Consider the following 27763-nt stretch of genomic DNA (forward strand, 5'->3'; position numbering starts at 1 on the left):
TTCATTCACGACAGACCAGCGTCAGTTCACACGTAGCATTTCCCCTTTCCGACTTCAAAATAAAAACGTAAACTCCTCTGTACTAAACTAATTCACTCAGAGCCTGCCTTCAGATTAGGGCTGTGAATCTTCACTAGCCTCACGATTCGATTCAATTACGATTCAGAGGGCTACAATTCTATTATAAAACGATTATCGATGCATCTTGAATCGATGCATCACTCAAATCGCAATTTGAAATTGCATTTTCAAATCCATTTTCAAATTGCAATTTTAAATCCATTTTGAAATCACAATTTTTTTTTTTTTTTTTTTTTTTTTTTTGAAATCACAATTTGAAAAGCAATTCCATAAATCGATTTCAAATATAATAAGGAATTGACCTTTTAAATGCCCAATTAAAAGATGTATTCGTAATTCCATTTTTAAATTGACTGTTTAATAGGTGATTTTGAAAATTCCTTTTCAAACTATTTATTGATGGATTAACACTTTGTGAATTCGTTTTGCAATTACTCTTTTTAAATGTACAATTAGATAATGATTAAGGAAACACTTCATTACATTCCAAACGACTCTTCTGGTCCTCCATAGAGTGTATGTGTGTGCATGGGTGAAAGTGGACCGATGCAGAGCAGTACTCCGTACCACTAAAACATTATTTTGCAGTAATTCGTGCAAAAGGAGCCCCGACCAAGTCTTGAGTGCATAAATGAACATACTTTTCAGAAGTTAGTAATTTCTGTATTATAAATAATTTTTTTGATTGGTCTTATGTAATTTTCATGAGCTGTAAGGCGTAATCATCAAAAAGAAAAGAAAAAAGGCTTGAAATATTTCACTTCATGTGCAGGGGTGTAGTGGTAAATACAGAGGTGGGTAAACTATCCAAGCTGAGTAGCTTATCCACGTAGTAGCGTTTCCCCTCATTGATTGATACAGTTTATCTGAAAATGGGTGAGTAAACTCTCTGCCTCATTTCAAAGACGTGAGTAAACTGCATTTACTCTCCACTACACCCCTAATGAATCGAAAATATATTCAAGTTTCACTTTTTAAATTAGAGAAAAAATTAACTTTTCCATGATATATATATTTTTTAGCTGCACAGGGGTGTGATGATACATTGATTTAGATTGATGTATGAATCTAGAATAGAATAACATTTAACGTACTGACCTGTGTGTAATAGGATCTCTAACTGAAGAAGTATACAGATAACCTCCTGTTTTAGACCCGGTCACTGGGATCTTTATCTGCAACACAGGAAACAGCCATGCCATGTGACTGTGTTTTGGTGCCGGGGTGGAAGGTTGTCAGCAATCACTCTTTTTACATTCATCAAAAACCTTTTCAAAACTTTTCTAAATAACTTTCACTGGGAACTGGGAAAATGTGACACATTCTGAAAATGTAACGACAAAAGCAACAGTAATATCAATAATTGTAGGTCAAAATTATTAATCAATAATAATTAAAATAAATAAACAAACAACAATCCTAAACGAATCATAGAAATAGAAAAAATACATCATTATACTCTGCTCGGGGGGCCACTGTTTTGTAATGATAGATTTCAAGCACTTTTCAAGGACAAATTATTTAAAATTTTCAGGCCAATAATTCACAGAGATGTTCACATATACAAGTCTTGTAAGTCCTCTATGCAAATGTGTTTCCAGTCATGCTGACACATCTGAATTAATCATTAACAGTTCACATAAACTCAAAACTGTCTTAAATCCTCAGCATGTCTTAAGTGCTCTCGGGAACTAGGCCACCAGCAGAGATCTGATACTGTAGATATGAAGAAAGTGTATAAAGCTTGGCCTAGCAACTTTGAGATGATGGAGCGCACGAGGGCCGATGAGGCTCAAACTCAGAGATTCCAGTAAGCTAAATTCAAGAACTTTTAAGGCGCTCTTTATAAATTCAAGAAAGCACTTTCCAGACGGCGTCCACCCGCTATGCCGACCACCCGCAGTGCCGACAGCCCGCAATGCCAACGTTAGGTTTAGGCGTGGGGGGTGGGAGAGGTTAGGTTTAGGGTTAGGGTCTGCGGGAGGTTAGGTTTAGGCATGGGGGTGGGAGAGGTTAGGTTTAGGCGTGGGGGCTGGGAGAGGTTAGCTCCAGCCGGTCCCCCAACACGCTGCACACCGCCTCGCTCAGCTGGTTCTGCTTGTGGGCTATCGGCATTGTGGACTGTCGGCACTGTGGTCTGTCGGCACATAGACGCGGCACCTTCCAGACCCGTGGCAACCCTGTCTGCTGTGCTATGTAGTACCTTAGCAGTGTACTGGTCTATGCATTTGTTTCTGTCAGACAGACAGACAGATAGACAGACAGACAGACAGGTGGATGTAGTACCTGTTTAGTGGAGTCAGTGTCTATTTCTGTCAGACAGACAGACAGACAGACAGACAGACAGACAGACAGACGGGTGGATGTACCTGAGCAGTGGAGTGGTCTATGCGGTTGTTTCTGTCAGACAGGTGGAGGTTGTGGACTTTTAAAGGCGGGGCTCCCAGACTCTCCATGGCAGACGGACACATTTCCAGCTTCTCCAGAGCCAATCGGCAGTAGTCTGACGTGATGAACTTCTCTGATCGGACAGGAGAGGGAAAAGGACAAAGGAGTTTGAACAAGATTAAAGGAATAGAGAGCCAACGTGGACATCACTTCCTACCTCAACATGCGTACCAAGGTCTTAAGAATGGTGGTGACAATACTTTTTTTATTTTATTTTATTTGATATTATTCAGCAATAGAAAAAGCAATAATACAAAATACATCATAGCTTTAAAAATTGACAAGGATGGCACAATAAAGTCTCAGACTTATTTCCATTGTTGTGCACTTATTCATTATTTCCATTGTTGAAGTAATGTCTGATTGTAAGTCTGAATAGCCAGGCAGTCTCAAACAACAAAACTGACCACTAATATCTATGAAAGATGACATTTGACAAATTTCAATAACATTACAGCTGAGTAAAGAGTAAAAGAAAAGCAGCAACAACAACACTGAGAGTCACACATTGTTCTGAGGAGGCTACCATTCTTACGCATTTAAGTTATCCAAAAGCCAGGTTTGAACTTTTTTTTTTAAGATGCTGGTTTCATGTGCTTTTTTTAAGGTAACTTGTACCAATGCACTGCTCCACTAAATTTTAAAGAACATTTAACCATGTTGGTTTTAAAGATGCAATATGTAACCTTTAGCATTATTAGGGGTCCAAGCACGAAGTGCGTGGATCCCTATTGTATCTGTTCCGTTTATTATTATTTTTCATATTCTCCGCTAAAACAGTATGCACGGCAAAAACTGTAAGGGCTACAGTAGCCAGACTTTGCACATAGGTTGGAAATGTGCCCCACTACTCAGAGACAAAAAATTAGCCATATTGACCAGATGGTGGCGCTATAACAGACCATTTCACGTATTGGACCATAACTGCTGAACCGTGAGGCGTAGAATCAAAATTCCACATCTGCTGGATTCCCTGGATCAATACGCATCTATCCATATAGACCACGCCCATTTAAGTCTGCTAGATTTTCCGCCATCTTGGACTTTCTCAAAAAAAAAAAAAAAAAACTCGTCCTAGGCCATCTGCCCGAATGAGCGCAAACTTTTTGTGTGTCATCTCTGGACTTCCCTGATTAAAAATCTTAGAAAGAATTTGGATACGTGAAACCGTCTTGAAATGATAAATGTTTAAACTTTTGTGTATTTACTTTTGTTCTTTTCCTGCCCTAAAAGTGTGTGGATCTCAGAAACCATACACCCCCCATCACCCAAACTTTCCACACAGGTTCACGACATCACCCACTACTCAGAGTAAAAAAATTACACCAATCCACCAGATGGTGGCGCTATAACAGCCAACCACCACTACTACTGCCGCTGCTGCTACTACTACTACTACTATTCTTAGTACTTCTGCTGCTACTATTGCTACCACTCCCACTACTACCAACACTACTACTACTACTATTACTACTACTGCTACTACTACTACTACTAGTACTGCTTGGAAACCGTCAGGTCACCGGATCTACACACACACACACACACACACACACACGCACACGCGCACACACACACACGTACACACACGCACACACATATACACCACACCTGCACCTAATTCTGGACTGATCACCACACACCTGCACTTAAGACGCTAATCAGCCTCTACACTCAGTGTGTGTCCGTTACTGCAGTAGAGGCTGTGTTGGTGTTTCAGTCTGGTGTTTATCCTCCCTTCAGATGCATTATTAAGTAAGTTGTAGTTTTGTTAGCCATTGTTGAATTGCCATTCCAAGCCATCCTGATCTTAAAGGTGAATTGCATATGTTTTTCTCTTTAGCCATGGTTAAAATATATTGTTTATTGTTTGTTTGATTGTTATATTGTTTTTTATTGCTAAACATACTACTTCCTATGACTATTTTGTCTGTTTGCACACGCACACGCACACGCACACGCGCACACACACACGCACACACACACACACACACGCACACGCACACTAAAATGGCCACCACTGGTGTACTTCATCTCCCAGAGTGCTTCACTCACTCACTTGTGGATTGTGCCACGTGGGTGGGGAGATGGGTGGAGCTATGGCTATAAAAGAAGTGCAAAACTTGCCCCAAACCCCAGTCTGCTGCTACAGAGGTGCTGTGAGCCAGTCCAACTCATGCTGACCTTAAAGGTGAATTGCATATGTTTTTTTCTTTAGCATGGTTGAAATATATTGTTTATTGTTGCTTTAATTGATTGTTACATTGTTTGTTTATTGCTAATTTGATGTCATTTGGATTGCTTGTTAACATTGTGTATTTGGGTAAATAATTCTGTTTGTGTTCTTATCCACAGACAACATGCTGATTGCCTCACTGTCACTTTTGATGTTGGGAAAATAAAATCACCCTGCACCTTGTCCTGCTGTGTGCCTGCCATCTTTCCTTGTGGTTTTATCTGGGTCCAGTGCTGAGGGGTCACATTGCCCTCACCTGTTCATAGGTGTGACACGCATTAACCGCTCATCCTGGCTGATATTTTACCACATGTTGAACAGAGTTGCTTTAACTTAAGAACACATAATTTGATAATTGTAAACCCAGTTCACCAATGTTTACACTGCAAAATGTATCACCAATGTATTTTACATGAAACAGAAGTTGGCGGGCTTGTAATCCTGCAGTGTGACTGAGCCAATCAGAGTTGGGCTGTGGTCAGGCTCTGTACCAGGTGCACTGAATCACTGATGAATGGAGATGGTGCAAGACAGTTGGCAGTATAGAGGGAACGTTTTTTAACATCCAATTCAACTTATCTTTGAAACCTGCTGAATGAAACCTCCAAAAGCCAAATCTGTGAGTTTAAAGGGAGGTTTACACAATCTGAAATATATTTTCAATGTTATGTAAAGGGAGGTATGAAGGTAATTTGAAGTGACGGCAATGTGTTGTGATTTGAAATGTATTCCTATCTTGTGTTTTAATTAAAGCCAACTGAGATGTTAGTTTTGGCCTTAAAGGGACACTCCACCGAAAACGGAAACAATGCTTATTTATTTTGCACATCTCGCACATCCGAAAACAGTTTAGCAGGCATTCATTTAGTTTGACACTTATTGAGTTGATTTGTGAAAGGTATAGTTTGGTTTATTTGAAGTGGGGTACTATGCGGTACTTGCATGCAGTCGGTGTACTGGGTAAAGCACTCTGGACGCATCACACACAGAGATAGAACTGTACTCTAACCACAACAGAGCTGTCTGCTGAGTGAAGTTGACCATGAGAAAAAACAAATACATAGAATGCTTCCATACTGCTCACCTGGTGTAATCAAACTCTCCACAAGCCCTGAGATGCCAAGTTGACTTGAAAATGTCATTTACACCCTGATTCTAGCTTAAATGTTCACTGTAGCAAGGTTGTACCTTAGTTGGTGTAATTCAGCCGCTAGCTCCAGTGCACATTGCCACACACACACACACACACACACACACACACACACTACTATTACTACTGCTACTACTGCTTGAACCCGGTCAGGTCACCAAATCTCAACCAAACTTTGTGCACTTGTGCACATACCAACTCTGATTAAATGTGCAATTCAGTGTCTATATTATCTGACATACACCCCCCAAGTCACCGGAAGCTTGGACCCCGCATCGCCGCTTGCGGCTATATTCATTATATTATTATTATCTCCGCTCAAGCTCGCTGCTATTATACCCATCCTCAAAAAGCCTGGCCTGGACCCCGAAAACTCCAACAACTTCAGACCCATCTCCAACCTCCCACTCCTCTCCAAAATACTGGAACGTGCCGTTGCAAAACAACTCAAGCAATACCTCCACACCAACCAGATATATGAAACATTCCAATCCGGCTTCAGAACACACCACAGTACTGAAACTGCTCTGATCAAAGTCACCAACAACCTCCTACTCTACTCTGATTCCGGCTCCCTCAACATTCTCCTCCTCCTCGACCTCAGTGCAGCCTTTGACACCATTAACACATTGAGTGCCAAGGACGTCTCTGGACGTCCTAAAAAAATGTAACGAGGAGTGCCAAGGACGTATGTGGACGTCCTAAAATCATAATTCATATTATTCCATAATTCTGCTGTTTAAGGTCGTACCTAGCCAGTGAGCATGAATCCCTTCAAGGGATCACACGGCGCCACCTTAAACATCGACACGGGAGCTGCGCCACCCACCTCAGATCCTTTACTTTGTGCAGGAGACAGCAGGGAAAGACGTGATCAAAGGGGAAACCGTGGCATGCTTCAGCCATAGCCGTATAGATTGCTCTGTCTGCAGCGGACAGTGGGCTCGGCTGCATCCGCGCTCACAACTGAGCTCTTCTGCTTCTATCTATCTCCACACGATTCCCTGCCAGAAAGCCAGCATCCGAAGCCGAACGGCCAAGCCTTTTCGTTCAGTCGCGTTCGGCATTTTCTTGTTGCGCGCTGGGATCCGTCCGGGGCAAAAACGGAGTCTGTGAGAAAACAAAATCTGTGCGTGTGGGGAGGAGCCCGCAGCTCAGAGGTGGAGGGGGGGGGGGGGGGGGGGGGAGAGGGGGGGGGGGGGGCACGCAGGCTGCACAGAAACCACACCACGCCACCACATCAGAAAACACCAGCCAGAGTCAGTGAATGTGCTCAAAATTAGAGTGCAAAAGGTATTCATAAAAGTGACTATATCTTGGAAAGTAAAAAAAAAACGACAGAAAACCCTTGAAAGTGCACTTTTTTCAGAGGCTGTCATTTCATAATGGAACTGTCTAGAAACAAAATTTCTTCTTTGGAAGAAGCAGGAGTGTTCAATGTTTCATTAAAGTCCAGCCCTGTCAATATAGCCCTAATAGAAAAAATTCTATAGCTGTTTTCAACTGAATGGAAGTGAATCTGGCACAGGCTGCAGACAATTTTACTGAAGCGCTGTGGCACTCAATGTGTTAACCACTCCATCCTCCTCAGTCGCCTACAATCCTGCATTGGCATAACTGGTTCAGCACTCTCCTGCTTCAAATCTAGGGCTGCAGCTATTGATTATTTTAGTAATAGAGTATTCTACCGATTAATCCATCAATTAATTGAGTAATCGGATAAGAAATACTTTTGCCTTATTAAAGTGCAACAGTAATTATACAAGGGGAAATAAGACATGTCTCTTAAAATGAACAACTACAGTGTTTCCTTTTTAGAAAAATCATAAATTTTATTTCGTAAATTGCATACAACTGTATACAATAATAAAGTAGCATGCCATGGTGCATCAGGTAGTACATGGTGCTAACCCCCCCCCATACACACATGTGGACTCACTCTGCATCAGGTAAGACTGCCCTCTCGCAGATCTCTCCATCTCCATTGACAACACCACTGTACTTCCCTCCCAAACAGCTAAGAACCTTGGGGTGATCCTTGACAACCAGCTGTCTTGCTCAGCCAACATAGCTGCGACAGCACGCTCCTGTAGGTTCTCCCTCTACAACATCCGCAAAATCCGTCCCTTTCTCACAAGAGAAGCGACTCAACTCCTGGTCCAGTCACTTATCATCTCTCGCCTGGACTACTGCAACGTGCTCCTGGCCGGCCTACCTGCCACCGACATCCGACCGCTTCCGCTCATTCAGAACGCTGCAGCCCGTCTGGTATTCAACCAACCCAAATTCTCTCATGTCACTCCCCTCTTCCAGGACCTCCACTGGCTTCCCATCTCGGCTCGCATCAAATTCAAGACACTGGTACTGGCCTACAGGGCAGTACACCAGTCAGCTCCCCTGTACCTGCAATCTATGGTCAGGTTCCAAACCTCTCAGCGCTCCCTTCGCTCCTCCACCAGTGCACCAATGTAATGTAGTACATGGTGCCCCCACACACACACGTGAACTCACTCTGCATCAGGTAGTACATGGTGCTGACCCCCCCCCCCCCCACACACACACACACACACACACACACACGCGTGAACTCACTCTGCATCAGGTAGTACATGGTGCCGACCCCCCCCGCCCCACACACACACACACACACACACACACACACACACACACACGCACACACACACACACACACGTGAACTCACTCTGCATCAGGTAGTACATGGTGCCGACCCCCCCCCCCCCACACACACACACACACACACACACACACGTGAACTCACTCTGCATCAGGTAGTACATGGTGCTGACCCCCCCCCCCCCACACACACACACACACACCCACACACACACACACACAGACACACACACACACACACACACACAAGTTTATGGTTTTTGCAAACAGAAAAAAATATGAAAATGTTTCTTTGACCATAAATGGAGCTCACATTGAAAGAGTGTCGGAATTTCGATTTTTGGGTGTCATAATGGATGATAAATTAACCTGGAAATCTCACATTGCATACATTAAAACAAAGTTGTCCAGGAATATTTCTGTATTGAACAGAGCAAAATACGTGTTGGATTATAAATCAATGAGAATTTTGTACTGTTCAATTATTTTGCCTTATTTTTCTTATGGTGTGGAAGTGTGGGGCAATACATATTCAAGTAACATCAAGCCATTGTTTATTTTACAGAAAAGGGCATTAAGAATCATCCATAATGTAGACTCAAGAGAACATACTAACAGACTGTTCATTAATTCTGGATTAATCAAATTTAAAGATTTAATTGATTTACAGACACTGTTAGTTTTGTACAAAGCAAAAAACAGAGTTCTGCCGGCAAATTTGCAAAGGTTGTTTGTTTTTTGTTCAGGGGACGAGGACAGTAGAAGAAAATATAATTTTAAGCATCAGTTCGCACGGACCACTTTAAAACAGATGTGTGTTTCAGTTACTGGTGTCAAACTGTGGAATTCCTTATCAAATGATTTAAAGGCTGATTTAAGTGTTTTTCAGTTCAAAAAATTGTATAAACAAAGAGTATTTAGGCAATATGATAATGTCTGATCATAGTTCTTTCGAGGTAAATTTTGTTTCAAACTTTTGAGGTACTTTTTTTTTTCTCAATCTCATGGATCATAACCTTATTTGTATTTCTTCCCATGTGAGTATAAATGTGCTGTCTTATTGAAATGTTGTAGTAGGATTCGGCAGTCCATTTTTGTTTTTGTTAATTTAAGTTAAGAATAGGGGGCAGGTAATATAAGTTTTTCTTCTTCCTGCTCCTTTCCGACCATGAAATGTGGAAACATTGAATTGCAATTATTGGTGTATGAAATATCATGATCGGAACAAATAAATAAATGAAATGAAATGAAATGTGAACTCACTCTGCATCAGGTAGTACATGGTGCTGACCCCCCCCCCCCCCCACACACACACACACACACACAGACACACACACACACACACACACACACACACACGTGAACTCACTCTGCATCAGGTAGTACATGGTGCCGACCCCTGCTCCCGTCAGCACGGTGGTGAAGAGGGCCAGTTGCTGCAGTTTAACAGTGGGCACCCTCATCACTGCTGCCTGCAAGGAGGAGAGATGAGACACAGCAAGGTTAAGGGTTAATCAATGATCGATTAATCACGTTAACATTTTAGGCTATGTGCTATTTAGGGATGAGCCGATTTGCGATCAAATCGTATATTGCCGATTGAAGGAAGTGATCTCCAAATGGCTTTTCTACAGCGATATTTTAGGCGATTTGAACTAATTTACTATCATAAGACGTTGCAAAAATAATCTAGAATAGAAGCTGCGCCCTACTGTACACTTAAGAGATGTTTCTGGTGGAGCAAGGGGAGAAAATATTATTATTATTATTATTATTATGTAACGTTGAGCCGCGAGCTTATTTAGATCAGTGGCCAATCGGTTCGGTTTATTGTTCGGCTGAACAATAAAGTTGTGAAGTTCAAAATAGCTTCCAGGAGCAACGTCGCAATGAATTATGGGTGAACGGGCCAGAACGCAGGCGCAAAGTCAGTCAAACAAACATGGCGGAGCGAGATGAGCACGGAGACGAGGGCAACAAAGTGATAAAAAATGCACCCAATGTTTTGAAAGCGGACATCTGGGCACATTTTGGATTTCATGAACTTTCTGGGAAGCGCAAACTGGACAAGACGCACGCTGTGTGTAAAGACTGCAACACAAAAATCAAATACTTTGGAAATACAACTAACTTGAGGAACCACGTTAGCCATTTTCAACCGAAGGGCCTGCTAAAATCACAGAGGCAAAGAAAACAGCGGACCCAGCCCAGCCAAGAATTAATGCCTTCGCTGCCATCCAGCTCTCAGAGAGCGAGAAAAATCACCCGATCTTGTGCAGCTTTCATAGCTAAGGATTTACGGCCTTATTGCGTCGTGGAGAACATTGGATTTCGCCACCTGTTGAAGACCCTCGAGCCACAGTATACACTCCCAACACGGGGCCCCTTTACTGATACTGCTATACCTGCACTGAGAAACCACAGCCCAGGTAAAGCTAGTCGAGTAGCCATACTGTAACATGTGATTCCTGGACTTCTGTCGCCAGAGTCTTATCTTTTTTTAATACTTTTTATTGTCATGTATTTTCGTACCTCTTGCCCATATTATCTTGTAGTGATGACCATTTTTCTTTTTTGTATATATAATAGAGACATGACATATGTATAAACATACCTACATACATACAAATTAACATACATTCCATAGATGACATGGGTGTGTGCTTTACCCAGTGATACTCAACACAAGATACAAATACAGATACAAAATACCTGTGAGAGAGGGGGGGGGGGAGGAAATAAAAGAAAAGTACAGAGCCTCATCCAACAGTAACGGCACATTACGTTACTGGCAGATTGTGTCGCATGTGCTGCAAACGACAGCCGTTAATGAGCCGCTCATCTGGCAGAGCTACTGTCTGGTGTCATGGAGGAATGGCAGCTATCAGAGAAAGATGTAGTGCTGGTGACAGACAACGCCTCTAACATGATAGTTGCAGCTCAAGTGGGACAATTCCCTCACGTAAAATGCTTCACCCATACACTGAATCTCGCATCACAGCGGGTGCTTAAAGTGACCATGCTCTTAAAGTGACCATGCTCTTAAAGTGACCATGATCTCCAGGGTTCTGGGCGAAATCAGACAGACATCAAAATTCTTCCACTGCAGCACTACAGCAAGTCACTTCCTGCAAGTGCATCAGGGACGTCAGACTCACTGGTGGCCCAGCATAAACTAATAACTGATATTGCCACAAGGTGGAACAGCGCATATGACATGATGGAGAGGTTCTTATAAACAACAACCTGCGATATGTGCCACCTTGCTGTCTCCAGAGGTGAGAAGAGAGCAATCCAACAGTGTGTCTCATTGCTCCACTGAATGCACAACTGCTCCAGGACATGGCAGACACCATCGGAGACTCACCCATGATCCGTGAAATGAAGTTTGCCATCAGAACAGATCTGCTCAAGAGGTACAACAGAGAGAAGAAGATCCTTCATACAGCCTCTGCCCTGGATCCCCATTTTAAGGGACTGCTTTTTCTCACAGAGAGATTGGACGTCTACAGAGGAGTGACTGAGGAGGCTGTATCCTTCCAGGTAATTTAACCATGTTTCATGTAAAACTTATAAAATTGAAATGGTCATAAAAATATTATTGTAGCTACAATGAGTAAACATTTTATAAGAATTAGATTTTTTTTTAAGTTACATATAGTTATCCTATATGTGAGCTGTTGCATTGACTGAGAAAGTGCTAACTGCTGGTTTATTTAATGCTATTTTCTATTATTTTGTTCAAACACAGAATGAAGCACAAGGGGGGACAGAAGAACTGGAAGAGGAAGAAGGGCTGCCCATAGAGACACTGCATGAAATAGGCCACGCCCATCACGGGGGAAAGCTCTCCATTCACTCCCATACACCAGTGTCATTTTCCTTGAATTAAACATAGAAGCTGTTGTGTGGTGGGCTGCATTGACAACAAATGTAAAATTAGCAAATTCAAGGTTTTTTTGCACTCCCGAGCAAAACAAGGCCATTGAGAATTGGCGAGAAGAAAAATGTGGATCTAGCTGTCAAGGAAGTAAGTTGGAGTGTTCATCTTCCGTATATATGATCTTTGTGTGCAACACGCGACCACGTATGAGAACATAGGAGAAAGCCAGGATTGGGGGGGTGGGATGTTTCCCCCCGTTTTGGGCGTGGTTTCTGAATGATGATGCGCTCCGCAGTGTCTCTATGGAGGAGGCTGGCCCCTCTGCTCCCAAAAGAAAGGCCTCATCGCTGCTCGTGAGTTTACTGAGAATGAATGCTGCTGTCTCCTGTAACCTGTTTCTGTATGCAGATGACTCCGTGTTAATGGTCTCACACAGAGACAAATCTGTAGTGGAGGACACTCTGGGTCCTGAGCTGGTGAGAGCATGTGAATGGCTCTCGGCTAACAGACTGTCCCTCCACACAGGCAAGTCTGAGGCCATCCTGTTTGGCAGCAAAATCAGACTAGCAAGGTCACCGGGTTTTGCTGTGAAAATAGGAGACTGTACACTCAAGGGCACTGACAACATTAAATATCTTGGATGTGTCTTGGATAACTGCATATCTGGTGAAAAAATGGCATTGACCGCTCTAACAAAAAATCACCAACGAATAAAATTCCTGACGTGAAACACGTCAGAACCAGAGGTGTAGTGCTATCTAGAGAAGTGGGGTGTTAAATGTCAATGACAGATATGTCCACAGTTCTGTACTAGTGTTCAGTGTTTACTGGCTATGTGAAGGGTTAACGCCACAGTGAGGCGCTATTGTACATTGGTAGTGTGTACCTCCGTGCCACTTCCTTCCGGTGCCCGAAGAAGAAAAATGCCGGGCTTGTTATTCAGTGTGGAGCTGTAGCACTGACAGCTAGATGCTTGTGACCAACAGCGATTAAATAAACTACGCCATAAAGGCTAAAGATATCATCTCTCTCCATCGTATCATTTTACTCCCGGATGCAACGTGCTGCAAAGACGTATAACTCAACATGGGGGAACGCACCTATATGGGGAACATGCACCTGCACACGCACAGGTCCCAACAAAGCCCCCCCACCCCCCGCACATGCGCTAACGTTCACGAAGCCTATTCATTAATTAATCGTTCGGGCAATCGCTTATATCAACGAATGAAACAAGCAAACTCACGGATTCCTCAAGTGCTGCAAACCACTGTCACTGACACACGACTTAACTTATTGTGTCCTCTATAAACACTGCAGAAGTAGCCCATGACATTTGCAGCTCTGAAACTAAAAGACGTATATGGGCACAGCAGAGCAGACTCAGCAAAGTCAGTTATCAACACAAACAGCTAAAAAATCTCTCAACCAGGCGAGTCACCCATCACCTCTAACCTCATCGAGGTAGGCTAGAAACGGGTCCCAGATCGTTAGACATTTTCTAAGTGAGTTGGTTCTCAGGAACCTGAGCCTCTCCATCCGTATAACAGAGATCATGTCCATCAACCACAATTGAAAAGGAGGTGAAGAGGGGGACTTCCATTCCTTCAAAATTAGTTTTTTGGCAACAATTGTCCCCAGTGTCAGAGACTGTTGCACAGCTGTAGGGAAGTTCAGAGAGGACTCAGAGTAAAAGCGTAATTTGTCACTTATGGAAAAAAAGAGGAAAAAAAGAGCTCTGCAAGGCAACAAATGTTTAGAGAAGTATAATAGTATAAAAAAATCGAAATCGAAATCGAAAATCGAGTTTTCAGAGAGAAAATCATCAATTTAATTTTTTACGCAAAATCAAACAGCCCTACCTTAGACTACCAGTCAAATATTTTGTCTGAAGATTAGATTTTCGACTTCGATTAGATTTTTAATACTATTATACTTCTCTAACCATTTGTTGGGCTCCCCCTGTGTGGCCCGCGATGGAATTGCAACAAAAAAACATCTCTTATCTTTCAATAATCTTTATGACTAAAAGGCAAATAGTAATCTCATGTGTAAGAAATGACTGTTCTAGAGTCATTTCGTGCGGCCCTGGGGCAAAATGCGGCCCCAGGGCCGGACTCAAAGAAAAACAAAATGACCCCAAAAGCAAAAACTCAATAAAAGGCAGAATTATGTTAAAGGGGCCATATTATGCATTTCTTAATTTTGTATCTATGTTGTTACAATCTTGGATGGTCATATTAAACATGGGCTAAGCTTCAAATAAATAGGTGAAAGTGTTAATGTTACCCCCATGAACCCCCCCCCCCCCATGAAGTCTCCTAGACAAGAGGACATGGATTTGTGCCGATTTGTGCGAGAGCAATAGTTCTAGTGACGTCAGGTAAGACTTGTTACCATGGTGATGACAAGCCTAGCCCGGCCCGGCAGTGCGCGTGCGCCATAGCCTTCACCCGTCCCCCCTGCCCCTCCCTTCCCTGTTCTGACTGCTCCAGTATACTGCCAACTTGTCAACCTAACCCGCGTCACCAGGCTCTCTCCAACCTGGCTGTCTACAACAGTAGTCTCATGGAATAACGGATTTCAGAGCACAAAAACAAGGAAACGACTTGGAAGTGAGCCAGGATGTAGGACTGAAGTGGTAAGTTCTGAAAATATGTGTCTCATTCCAGCATCGGTTGTACCTATGAGCTAGGAAGCGCTAACGTTACTTACCGCCGGCTGGGTAACGTTAGCACTTGCTATTAGCCTAGCAGCACAGCTGCCTTTCATAGACATGAACAACCGATGAATGACGAAGGCACACATTTTCAGAACTTGTAACGTTAGTCCAACTTGCTGACTTCTCCAAGTCCTCATTTTGGTTTGGTCCGTGTAGCCTTTACTAGGAGAGGCACACTTATAGTCACAAGCATTTGGGAAGTTAGTTAACTAGCTACATTAGCTGTAGTTTTGTGGCTTGAATGTGACGACAATAGTGTGAAGCTCTCCGGGGAGCTGTAAAACAATTATATAAACGAGCAAGGGATTGTCAAAATGAATTTGACCATCGGTCTATGGTCTGCATATACTTCCGGGGCGTGGTGCTCACGCTGACCCAGTGCTTCACGTCGTGGTTTGCTTGTTTGTTTAATGTTAGTCCTGTCTAATTATCGTTGTGTTTAACCTTGTGAGAATAACGGACAATCACTCTTGCAATATGGAACTTCATAATGTCTGGATTGCGATTTATATCGCGCTGCTACTGTTTTCGGCGAGCGGTGTCTCAACACATGGACACGACGCCGGCGTTCTGACGTACACCAGAGATCAGCTGTTGACCAGTGGTGGCCGGTGAGCTTGAAAACAGGGGAGGAAGCTAGTCCCTTTTTTTGAAAAAAAAAAAAAAATTGGGCTTTTTTTTTCACTAGTGCGCGCGCGCGCATGTGTGTGTGTGTATTTGCCATGTTTCCCATGCTGTCAAGCCTCTTAGCTTTCCACCCAGTGAGGAGCATTGCATTAGCACCCAGTGAGAGGACTACAGGACGGAACAGCACCTGGCACCTGAGGCGGTCCCAGGGAAAATATGACATCTGCTCTGCTGCTGATACTCTCACCCACAAGCAGTTTTTGCCCAAAACGCCCAAATCTCATTTTAAATTAGCATTAGGATTAGACTGTTGTGATGTCATTATTCAGTTTTAACCATCAATAATTGTTCCTTTTCTCATTATTTCATTTCTCAGAGTAAATACTGTATATTTATTTCGAGATTTTTGTCAATTATTTGTGCTGTTATGGTTATAATTAGCCTAGTTACTCACTTCTACACTATCTTAGATTCTGTTACTTATGGATGGCATGGAATTATAGTGAAAATAGATTATCCCCCCTTTTTGCTGGGGACCCCACTTTGAAAACCACTGGCTTAGGCTAGAACTGTTGCGAGAAGGTTTCAGGATTTATCTCTATGCATTAGGCTGTGATTACTATTTATATAAATCTATTTATTCACATAGATTCATGATATATTATGGTATACAGCCTACCTGTGACATCAATGTTTTGATTAATCTGCGCCAGTACCGAAAATGTAGCCTATTATTGCATGACTCATCCTATGATGTCTCACACTCAGGTGTGCTTTCACAAGACAGGTGTTGTCCATTCAATCAGCTAACCTGTCTTTATAATGGCTGTCTTGCACTGTTTGTATAATACTTGACAAAGTCTATGGCCGAAACTGTTGTCAAATAGCGTTAAATTACACTTAATTGCATCTGGAACGAGAGTGTGTCTTTCTTGTGCACAGTGCTGCACTACTTGTTTAGTTATCAACTTTGGAGCGTTATTTACCCCCCCTTCCCGACATCCTAGGGCAAATAAATAAACGCCCACAGGGTGAATGTTTTTTTAATCTCCTCCTCCATGCCGGGACCAGGGCCAGAGTGACTCGTCTGCATGGGGAGCTATAATGAATGAAAAAATGAGCGTCTGCACATAAGAAAAAACACATTTGATTGATATTTTATTATTAAAAAAAATATGAAAAATGAAAAATATAAAAATAAAAATAAATTTTTTTTTTTTTTTATATATATTTTTTTTTATATAAAATCCTCAATCTAATAGAGGAGGACCATCCTCCTATGCCTCAATGGAAAAACCTCCTCTGCTGTTGACGCTTCAAACCCAAGCCGGCAGCTTCAAACATCACATTCCCGTGGACTGCACAGAGATCCTGAGACAAAAACGGCGAGGGAAAAATCCGAGAACCAAAAGAAAGATCAGAGGTTCGAGAGGGGGTGTGCGGGAGAGATTGAGAAGACGCGGCTCCATATTTCCCCTCCCCGCCATCACTTTGTCAAATGTGCGATCTCTTAACAACAAAATTGAGGAGTTAACAGCGAGACTGATGTATGAAACAGACTTCAAACGGTGTAATCTCATTTGCCTAACAGAGACATGGCTGAAGCCAGAGACAATCGTCTCCGTTGATGGATATACAACGATAAGGGCGGATAGAGACGAGCACCTGTCAAAGAAATCGGTCGGAGGAGGATTATGTATATTCATGGACAATAAATGGGCCACACAGATGCACATTCATGAGCAGATTTGCACCCCGGACTATGAAATTCTGACAGTGTCATTCAGGCCATTCTGCCACGAGAGTTTGGGCAGATCACAATTATCCTGACATATGTACCTGGACCGAAACATCAAGAGGCTGCAGGTAGGATAGCTGAAAGCTATAACACTGCACTCTCACGGTCACCAGACCAGCCAGTGCTAATTCTCGGGGACTTTAACAACTGTGATCTAGCCAATCAACTCCCCACACTCCATCAATACATTGATTGTCCGACGAGACACACACGCATCCTTGACCAATGTTTTGGCAACATACCAGACACTTACAGAGCGCTATGTCGGGCGCCACTAGGAAAGTCCGATCATAATGTGATCCACCTGCTCCCAAAATATAGAGCTAAAGTGAAACGAGAGCAACCTATTATTAAGAACATCCAGCTATGGGATGCAAGGAGTGAAGAGATGCTGCAAGACTGCTTTGATGAAACCGAATGGCAGCTGTTTTTCGATTGCTGTATTAACACTGATGAACTGACTGAAACTCTAACTGAATATATGAAATTTTGTGAGGCTAATGTCACTATTCAGAAAACTATCAGAGTGTATCCTAATAACAAATTAGAGGCCTCTGCAGAAATGCGACAATGTATTAGGGAGAGGAGAACTGCTTTCATTAATGGGGATCTGGAACTAGTTAAGCAGAAGAGAAATGAACTAAGATCAATCTTAGTTAATCAAAAGAACAGGATGAAATACAAAGTGAAGGTAGAGAGGCAGCTGTGTTCCGGCAATGCCAGGGAAGCCTGGAATGGACTGAATGTCATGATGGGTAGGGAGGGGAAAAAACAAGATGCTTTAAAGAATAAAGATGTATCGTTTGCTAACGACCTCAATCATTTTTACTCTAGATTTTATATCACTCCCTGTGACACAGATAATTTTGATATACTAAATAACACCACCGATCACTCTACAATTGTACTGACAGAGGCAGAAGTAGCTGCCAGCCTAAATAGAATAAAGCCCAGCAAGGCACCTGGCCCTGATGGACTGAGGGGCAGGATGATCAAATCATGCAGGTTTCAGCTCACAGCCGTCTTTACAAAGCTGTTTCAGTTATTATTGAATAATCATTCTGTTCCCAAATCATGGAAACTATCCAACATTATTCCTGTCCCTAAGAAGCCCAGAGCCACAGAGCTCAATGATTTTAGACCGGTTGCGCTAACCAGCATTTTATCTAAATGTATGGAAAGGGTCATAGTCAATCACCTTTCATCCTCTCTCAGCGAATGGCTTGACCCATTTCAATTTGCGTATAAAAGGGGCCGTAGTACTGGAGACGCAACGCTGACACTAATGAACACTATCAGCAAGCATCTACAGCAGCCTAACAGTTTTGCTAGACTTTTATTTATAGATTTCAGTTCTGCATTCAACTGTATGCAGAAACACATTTTGATTAAAAGCCTTTGTGACATCAACACAAATTGCCACATCACACAGTGGATTAAAGAGTTCCTCTCAGATCGACCACAGAGAGTGAGGTTCAGTGGCATCACCTCTGAGACAGTTATCCTGAATACAGGAGCACCACAAGGTTGCGTCCTTTCTGCCATTTTATTTTCCTTGTACACAAATGCAATACAAATTATGAATGCAATCTGCCAATTGTATAAATATGCTGATGATATGGTGTTAGTTGGCCTTATGAAGGCAGGGGACACAGTTAATGAATCTACATACTTCCACCACATTGAAGAACTTATTAAATGGTGTGAAGACAGTGCCCTTTATATTAATGGAGCTAAAACTAGGGAGCTGGTCATTGCGAGTCACCGCAACGCAGGTCAAGACTTTACATCCGTTTTGATTGATGAGCAGCCTGTTGAAACAGTAGAGGAGTTTAAATACTTAGGAACCATGTTTGACTGCAATCTAAGTTTCACAGCCAACACAGAATACATCTTTAAGAAAGCGATGCAGCGTTTGTATCTAATCAGGAAATTGGATTCATACAAAATAAGCAAAGCTATTCTGGAGACTGTCTACAGGAGCCTTATTGAAAGTATTTTGACCTTTGACATGTGTACATGGTATGGGAATCTAGGAGCTAAGAACAGAAATAGATTGTCCCGAATTACAAACATGGCAAGTAAAATTATTGGGAAAGAACAAGAACAACTTGGATGTATTTATAAAACACGGGTGGCACGAAAAGCCAGACAAATTGTGTCTGACCCTGTACATCCCCTTTTTAATGAGTTCACAAAACTGCCCTCGGGACGACGCTATAGAGTTCCTGCAGCAACCAAGAACATCTATAAAAAATCTTTCATACCAAACGCAATAAATCTGCTAAATTCATAAACGTCAGACTCATCCACATCAGAACCATGTCTGTTATCGCTGTCTGTAATGTGCTGTTGTCCTGTTGTCTTGTTATATGTTGTAATATGTACCCTATCATTTCTGTGCTGTGTACTGTGTCTGTGTACTGTACTTTTCATGTGTGCAAGCAAACCTGTGAAGCCAAAGACAAATTTCCACATTGTGGACAACAATAAAATTTAGGGATGCACCGATTGCCATTTTCTTGGCCGATTCCGATTTTTGAATAGTCTGACTTGCCGATACCGATTTTTGCCGATTCCGATTTTTTTTTCTAAAAACAACAATTGACAGCTTACACAAACGTTTTTGTAACTTTGTTTGAAAATTAAGATTCATAGAACAATTCTTACATCTAATGGGGATCCAAATAAACAAATAAACAATTCTTATCATTTGCATGAAGTAGGACCATCTCACTCAAACACATCTCAAAATAAAAGTGTTCCAGGTTAGGCTACTGGACAGAGCTTTTTTGTGCAAATACAATGAATACAAAAATTGTATTAAATCCAATAGCCTATATCCCACAGCTATCATGTATTTACTTTTCCAAAAGAAAACAGGTGCAACAGAACATCAAAATGATCCATGGACAAGGAGTTTATAGACTGGCTCCAGACCAGTCCTCTTGGGAGGGGAAATGAGTTTATGAGTTACAGTAACGATCTTCAGTCTGAATATCACGCGGAGTTTACACACAGTCCGAAGTTTGGTATGCGTATTTTTATCTGCCATCCAAAAAAATATTGTCACGCACAGAAATCCTTGCACACTTGTGAGTCCGATGCATTTTTATTATTATGTCCGTCGTTCTCATGTCGTTCTATTTGCAATACGAAACAAATAGTCTCTCCTGTATCAACGTTACAACATGACTTGACAGGCTGAGGCAGCAGCGCTGATGTGGAATGGAAAAGCAGGTCGGGGAATGGTTATACTGGACACAATGCTCACGTTCACCTCGCCAAGCCGGCTGTGCGCTGTGGCTGGGTGCAGCAGCACTGCTTCCCGGGGAGAGAGAGCAGAGAGAGGGGGGCCAGTGAGGTGAAGCGAGCCGCTCAGACTGGACTCCAGCCGAGCGGGACTCGGCCGCATCTCTGTCTCCACGGCTTATTTTCGACTTGCATGTGTGACAAACTGCGAGATTTGTCTACTTCACTGACGGTGAAAAAAATCCACAACGAGGAAGGTATGCTGGCGTGTGTGGTGTGGTGGCTGGGTGCCTGTCTCGATGCTTTGGGTTGCGCGCACGTCATGTGAAAATCGGCTCACAGAATCGGCTATTTAGAGTGACCGGCGCAGATCACCGATCGAGGCCGATCACGTGAAAATCGGCCATTTCCGGTCACGTGCCGATCGATCGGTGCATCCCTAATAAAATTTAATTTAATTGAATAACAAACGTGACTTGGACGTAACAAGCAAGGCTATCAATTGATATATCAACATCCCCCTAGCTATCTACAGCTCCGCTCGGCCCAGGCTGTGCCGGGACATTTCCTTCGGCGGCTGGCCGAGCAGGGCATCACGTACTGTCTGTCTGTCTATCTATCTATCTATCTAGCGTTATCTATCTAGATAGATAGATAGACAGACAGACAGACAGATAGAAAGTCTCGCTTCTACAGCGCTAGCTCTCTGGGCAGAGGTTTGCAAACACAAAAACTCCTCGCGCTGCCCTCCTGGAGTATTTTCCGGAGGGTGGGGGTTCAGGGACAGGACCTAAAACAGAGCGTTTCAGACAGAGGGTGAACTGAAGGGGGCAGTGAGAGCCAGTACAAGATAAACAATGAGTTTTTTCAACTATGAATGATGCAATAAGTTACTCTAGTGGAGCCCAACAATAAAATAATAATACATTATATTAAATTACAAATATGGGCCCTTTAATAAATCTCATCTGCTACAGCCATTGGATTTGTATCACTGTTATATCAGGAGATGAACAAGAAATTACCAATCACAATGGGAGAGAGGGTTAAGAATAGGGAGACTCCCGCGAGTGTTGGCAGGTATAATCTCTGTGTGGCCCTTCGCTTAGTTGATGTAAGTCAGTATTGGCCCTCAGGGAAAAAAATTGCCCACCCCTGCTGTAGTGTGTGTGTTCCACATTAAAGCCTATGTTGCATATCAAGTCTGCCTCCGTGACATAATTATATTAGCAGTGTCTCTAGAGCAGGGGTGCCCAAATTCTTTCCCATGAAGGGCCAAAACTCAATCTGGGTGGAGGGCCGAGGGCCAAAAATAAACGTTGTGGAATCACATTAAAATGTATTGTGTTTTATAGAAAATTAACATTCTAAATCTAAAATAACATTTCAATATAATAATCTACTTTTTATCTGTTTGGTAATTGTAATAATTTGCAATTGGTTACATATATTTAAAAAAACATCTGCATTTGTGGGGAGCTTAAACATTTAATCAGTAAACACCCAGTTAAAAACAGTTGAATTTCCACCTTTGTAATCAAGAGAGAAATTTGACTTAATTCACAACTTGAAAAATCCTCAAGGTACTTTGAAAATCAGCTTTATTGTCCATCTTTTGTAAACAATTTGCCATGACAATTTGCAGGGATGCAAGCTCAGGAGTGAAAATGTGACACACAAACACACACACACACACACACACACACACACACACACACACACACACACACACACACACACACACACACACACACACACACACAATAGGGCAGACACAACCACTCTTATAAGAGCCCTATTTCTTGTCTTTAAAAAAAACTACTGTAAGGTGACTGGTTTGCCCATGTCTCTAGCAACCAGGATAAATAAATTAAATTAGCACTAATGGGGGATAAAAATTGGATACAAAATCGGGGGAGGGGGATTTTTTTCCCCCAAATCCGTGGCGGGCCAAAACAAACAGAGCGCGGGCCAAACTTGGCCCACGGGCCCCAAATTGGTCAGCACTGCTCTAAGTGACCACCCGCGCTCTGAGTTATATCTATACTAGAATACAAAGCCACAACAGGTATGCGGGGAACTGCAGTAGGAGGAAATCCAGACAGACCGGGTGAGTGGTAATGTTGCAGCCAGACGCTGTAAGCTACTCGGTGGCCTCACGTGTTATTTTGTTGTTGTGTCCTAAAGGCAACATTTCACCGTCCGGTGATAACGCCTATGTTCGTGTGTGTGTTTCGTGGCTCTAGGGACGAGCGAGGAAGCAGCACGCATACTTGAGAGAGAGCCGCCGTACTGTAATTACCCTAGTAAAAGTGAAAATCGATTTGACGATTTTAATTTTTTTAACATCGTCCCAACTAAATAATTCGATTACGATTCAAAATCGATTTATCGTGCAGCCCTAATAGGCAGGGCACATTTAGTTGCCAGATGAATGGAGTTTGGTGTGGCTGCCTCTCCACATAAGAAAACGAGGCAAGCTAACGTTTAGCTAGTCTCAATGCCAGAGCCAGAGACCCATGAGAGTTCTTACACTGATACACTATAGCCACTTTCACACATGCCTTGGAATTCGGGAGTCATCTAGAGGGCATCCGGATGGTGGTGTATGTGCGAACACGTTTTGGTGAGCTATGCGCGCTCCCGCAATCCTCCTCCTACCCGCAGGTAAGTGTACCCCCAGCCCTAGTATCAGGGGCAGATTGTTCCCCCCCCCCCCCCTCCAGAGCTCCGTGAAGTAGCCAGCTCAGTGAGTGCATGAGGACAGAGGCAGAAAGCCAGTGTGACAGATTATTATTATATAGTCGATGTGAATGAGCGAGCAAAAAAACATCATGCCGTCTCAGTTTTTTCAAATGAAGCTCAAACCTCCTCCGTGTGCGTCAGCCAACATGTTGCTGGATTGAAATGCTCATGGATCTGATTTCATTTCTCCATAGCTTCGCACAGCACACACATTTAATGAGCATTTTTGGACACGAGGGTCGTCCCGCTTCCCACTATTGGACATCGCTAGGTAGGGTATCTGGATCTGGTTGCGTTCATGATGCCTTTGATTTAACATTTACACAGCGTTTGTGAAGATTCAAGGGCAGAACCGCAAATTCCAAGTAGCGTCAAGTCAGGCAGTATAAAACGAAAACTTCCAGGTATAACCTTCGAAATAATGGCAATTAAATAAAGTAAATGCACGTGTAATGTTTTTTTGTGTGTGTTTCGAAAGATACAGAACAGAGATAAACTGGAAGAATATCTGCTCCCTTCGAAAAGTCAATTTTAACCCGTAGTGAGTCGACCATTCAGATTTTTTGTTACTAAGTAATACAACATTTATTTTATTTTGAAGGTAAAAAAAACGTCTAGCTTCCTGTATTCTGTATAATTCTAGTAGTAGGTTTGATGCATTTTAGGACTGAACATAGCAAAGACCTGTTTTCTTTGTAGTGCTTGAGACTCGAGGAAATCGATGCATGGCGTGAGTTGTAGGGTTGTTTAAATGCGCAAACGATTATATGCCGTGAACGTTAGGCAGTTATCGCCCATTATGTATTTTTAGTTTTCACAACTCCCCATTGTGTGGTCATGCCCAAATTCCCCCCACCCCCGCCCCCGCCCCGTCTCTACTTTACAAACTCTGCAGAGGTGCTACTCATGTGTGAAAGCAACATGCCTCATGTCTGAAAGGGTACACTTCACGTATCATCCGGGGCAGGCTCAGTGGGAAGCAACCCTCACCTGATCCGGAGTTCATGTGTGAAAATGGCTTATGGTACTGCATGCTGCAGATCTCTCTCTGGGTCTGTGACACTCCTCTCAGCCAGCTGGTCTAGGAAGTGAACCGTTCACTTGGCCAGTGATTGGCGAGTGGTGGATTCACCCTTCACCAATCAGTAACGATTTTGCGATCAGTGACGGCACGGGAGGCGCAGCCCATTTTTCGATCCACTCTCTCATTGGTGCTACAACCTGTCACTCATTCAATTTTAACCCCCCCCCCCCCCCCTCGACCTGCCCTCAAATACCAGCTGTGGCTGTGAAATGGCACAGACTCATCTACGTATATAGTATGCAGAGCGCAGCGATTCAACGCAATATTTGAGTCTGGGGAGAAACTAACGTTTAGCTGATCTCTTGGCCGTTTCAGAAAAAAGCTTATGAAGCAAGCTAATATTATGCATTGATGTGTGTCATTGTCGTCGCGGGCTTTACAAAACTACTAGCCTAGTTGTGATTGTCGTACTGGACCACAATGCATTGCACTGGCAAGCGCTGCTCACGCGCTTACCACGTGCCCCAGCCCTAGCTAACTGATTAGACCAAAGAAAATGCCAATAGTTTGATATAATAGTGGATATTAGGGCTGGCACGGATCACGGATAATCCGTGACCCGTACGGATCAGCCCCCACGGTTCGGAACACGGTTCGGAACGTCAATGGTCCGCGGACCCCCCCCCCCTTTCGTTTCATTTAACGTTTAACGTTAGTGTATGAGAACGCCTGCAGGGCAGCCAGACACAGACAGGCATCATCATGGCAAGCACAAGTGAGCTTCCTCATCCCTTGTCACCGCTGTAAAGTCTCTCTGAAGGCTGTGGCTAGTGGCTACTAAAGACAGCGTCACACAAACTTATTTCAACACCTCTGAAAAAGCACGTTGCCTTAGGACACATAACAACAAAACAACACGTGGGGCCACTGAGTAGCTTAACGTAGCATCAACGTTATATTTCCAGACTCACCTGGTCTGGTCTGTAACTGTGTCAAGTGACTGCAGGTTGTTAGCAAGCAACAGCCACGAAGTTAGGCATAGCAGTGCCACCTAAAACAGGAAGTTGGGTTGTTCTGCATTCAGAGTAAAAGCATACATTGTGTCACTTATGAGAAAAACATATTTTTTGAGCTGTGCAGGGCAACAAATGGTTAGAGAATTATAATAAAAAATCAAATCGAAAATCTAATTTTGAGAGAAAAATCTGATATATATATTTTTTTTGCTGATCCGAAAAATCCGTGATCCGTGGCTCAAAATCCGTCACGCGATCCGATCCGTGGGTTTTCTGATCCGTGCCAGCCTTAGTGGATATTAGTGGGATTTTTGGCCAATCTAAAAGGGGCTTATGTGATATGCAAGTATACTACTAAATACGTTATAATGACGGTATTTATGTATTAACTTAAACATCACTTTAATTCAAAAGCAGGACATATTAACAATACTAATTACCATTAAATAACATGAAACAAGTGGACAGGAGTGCTGCATGGGACGGGTAGGTTCAGTGTAGACATAGTCTCGCTCGCCAGCCTCCCCTCCCTACCGTGAGAGGAGTCTGGCGCCACGGAAACAGGCAACTGGGATAAGCCCTCCCCTGCTCTACAGCTGCTCCCCATTGGAGCGACTGTTTCAGTGGATGCCGGAAGAGAGAGTGGCATCAGCGGAAGACCAAAATGCGAGACTCATTAGCCAATGAACAGCCAGGAATGGGTCTCGCGTAGGGCTGCACGATTATGGCAAAAATCATAATCACAATTATTTTGATTGATATTGAGATCACGATTATTTAACACGATTACTCATTGACATTGAGAACATCATGAATTTATTGAACATTTATACTGGCTTTTTATTTAACATTGGATGTCTTTGGATTTTAGATATAATTGAAAATAAATAAGTGAAAATAAATAATAAAAGTGCAAAGATTTAGAAATAAAATAAAAACTAAAATAAATATACAGTATATGTAGGCCTACTATGTTGCAGTGAACTGAAACAACCAACTGCAACTATAAATCTACATTCAATATGTTGGTAAACATGAACTAGTAGTCCTTAAACCTCAAATCTAACCAAATGAGAAAGCTAGTAACGTTCGTTTACATTACATTAAATTACTCATTTGGCAGATGCTTTTATCCAGAGCGACTTAGGTCGTTTAGGTTCATAATAGGCTATATTTAATTAGGGATGGGCATTTTAAGCAATTTAAATAGTCGAGTACTCTCCTTCTATTATGAACGAATGCTCGAGTACTCGCGCGGGGATAGCGGGCTGTGTGATTACTATGGTAATGACTGAGCAGGGGTAATTTGCTGTGTGGGGGGCTGTTCACACATAACGTTTGCATTTTTGCATGGAAAAAGCGCTACCTGGAGCATTTTTTGTCAGGAGAGGGACTGACTGTGATATTAGGTGACGCTAAGCTAACATCTAAAGCCTACCTTTAGACAGTATCTCCGATGGTTGGATTAGCGCTTTGGAGCAGACAAGTTGTGAAACAAGCGAAGGCATTTGATTTCCAATACATGTCCATTGTTGCTGAATAGTGATCATCATGATGCGATTGTCTCCCAAAAAGTGATTCTTTCTCCACATTTCTTGTGACTAACGTTATGGGAAACGACAGTGTAGTCAGTAAACTAGTGCAACGTTTTGAATGAGTTTTATCGGGCGTGCGATATGAAGAAGCGTGCTTCTCATTCGGGAGAATATCTCCAGGCACCTTTTTCGCTCGGGAAGAGCTGGAAAACTTCCGGTTAAAACTTTCAAAATAATGTTACTTAAACAAAAGTAAATAGCTTATTGATGCACATTGGAGGAGAAAAGGTATTTCAATGAATGAAGCAGCAAACCTTGTATCAAAATACTCGTTGTGATGTTATATGGCGTGAAACTGTGGCTGTAACGCATTACTCAAAATAAATAAGGTTACAATAAGCGTTTTATTTTGAAAGCAACAAAGCGGATGACGTACTTGTACATTCTGGCTGACATGACGCCCGGCCGTGCAGTTTGCTGCTGGTTGCTGCCAGATCCACATAACGATGCGTGCGTAGATCTTCTATACCATTTTTAAAGGGGTGGGGAGTGGGGCGAGTACCCGAACAGCAGAAACGTTACTCGAATACTGACGTTATAAACGAGTGCTC

General features: G+C 42.7%; 1 protein-coding gene across 1 annotated transcript in view; it reads right to left on the reverse strand.

The window, feature by feature from the left end:
* coa1 (cytochrome C oxidase assembly factor 1) overlaps nt 1–27763 on the reverse strand; it is a 56633-nt gene that overhangs the window by 17750 nt on the left and 11120 nt on the right. Inside the window, exons 2-4 of the mRNA XM_083653526.1 lie at nt 9920–10022; nt 2451–2602; nt 1180–1256 (exon numbers count right to left, since the gene is read on the reverse strand). Coding sequence (XP_083509652.1) covers nt 1180–1256; nt 2451–2602; nt 9920–10013 — 323 coding nt within the window. The 5' untranslated portion in view covers nt 10014–10022. The remainder of the gene's footprint in view (nt 1–1179; nt 1257–2450; nt 2603–9919; nt 10023–27763) is intronic.

Source organism: Poromitra crassiceps (assembly GCF_964638095.1).
Source record: "Poromitra crassiceps genome assembly, chromosome: 17".
Classification (NCBI taxonomy): Eukaryota; Metazoa; Chordata; class Actinopteri; order Beryciformes; family Melamphaidae; genus Poromitra; species Poromitra crassiceps.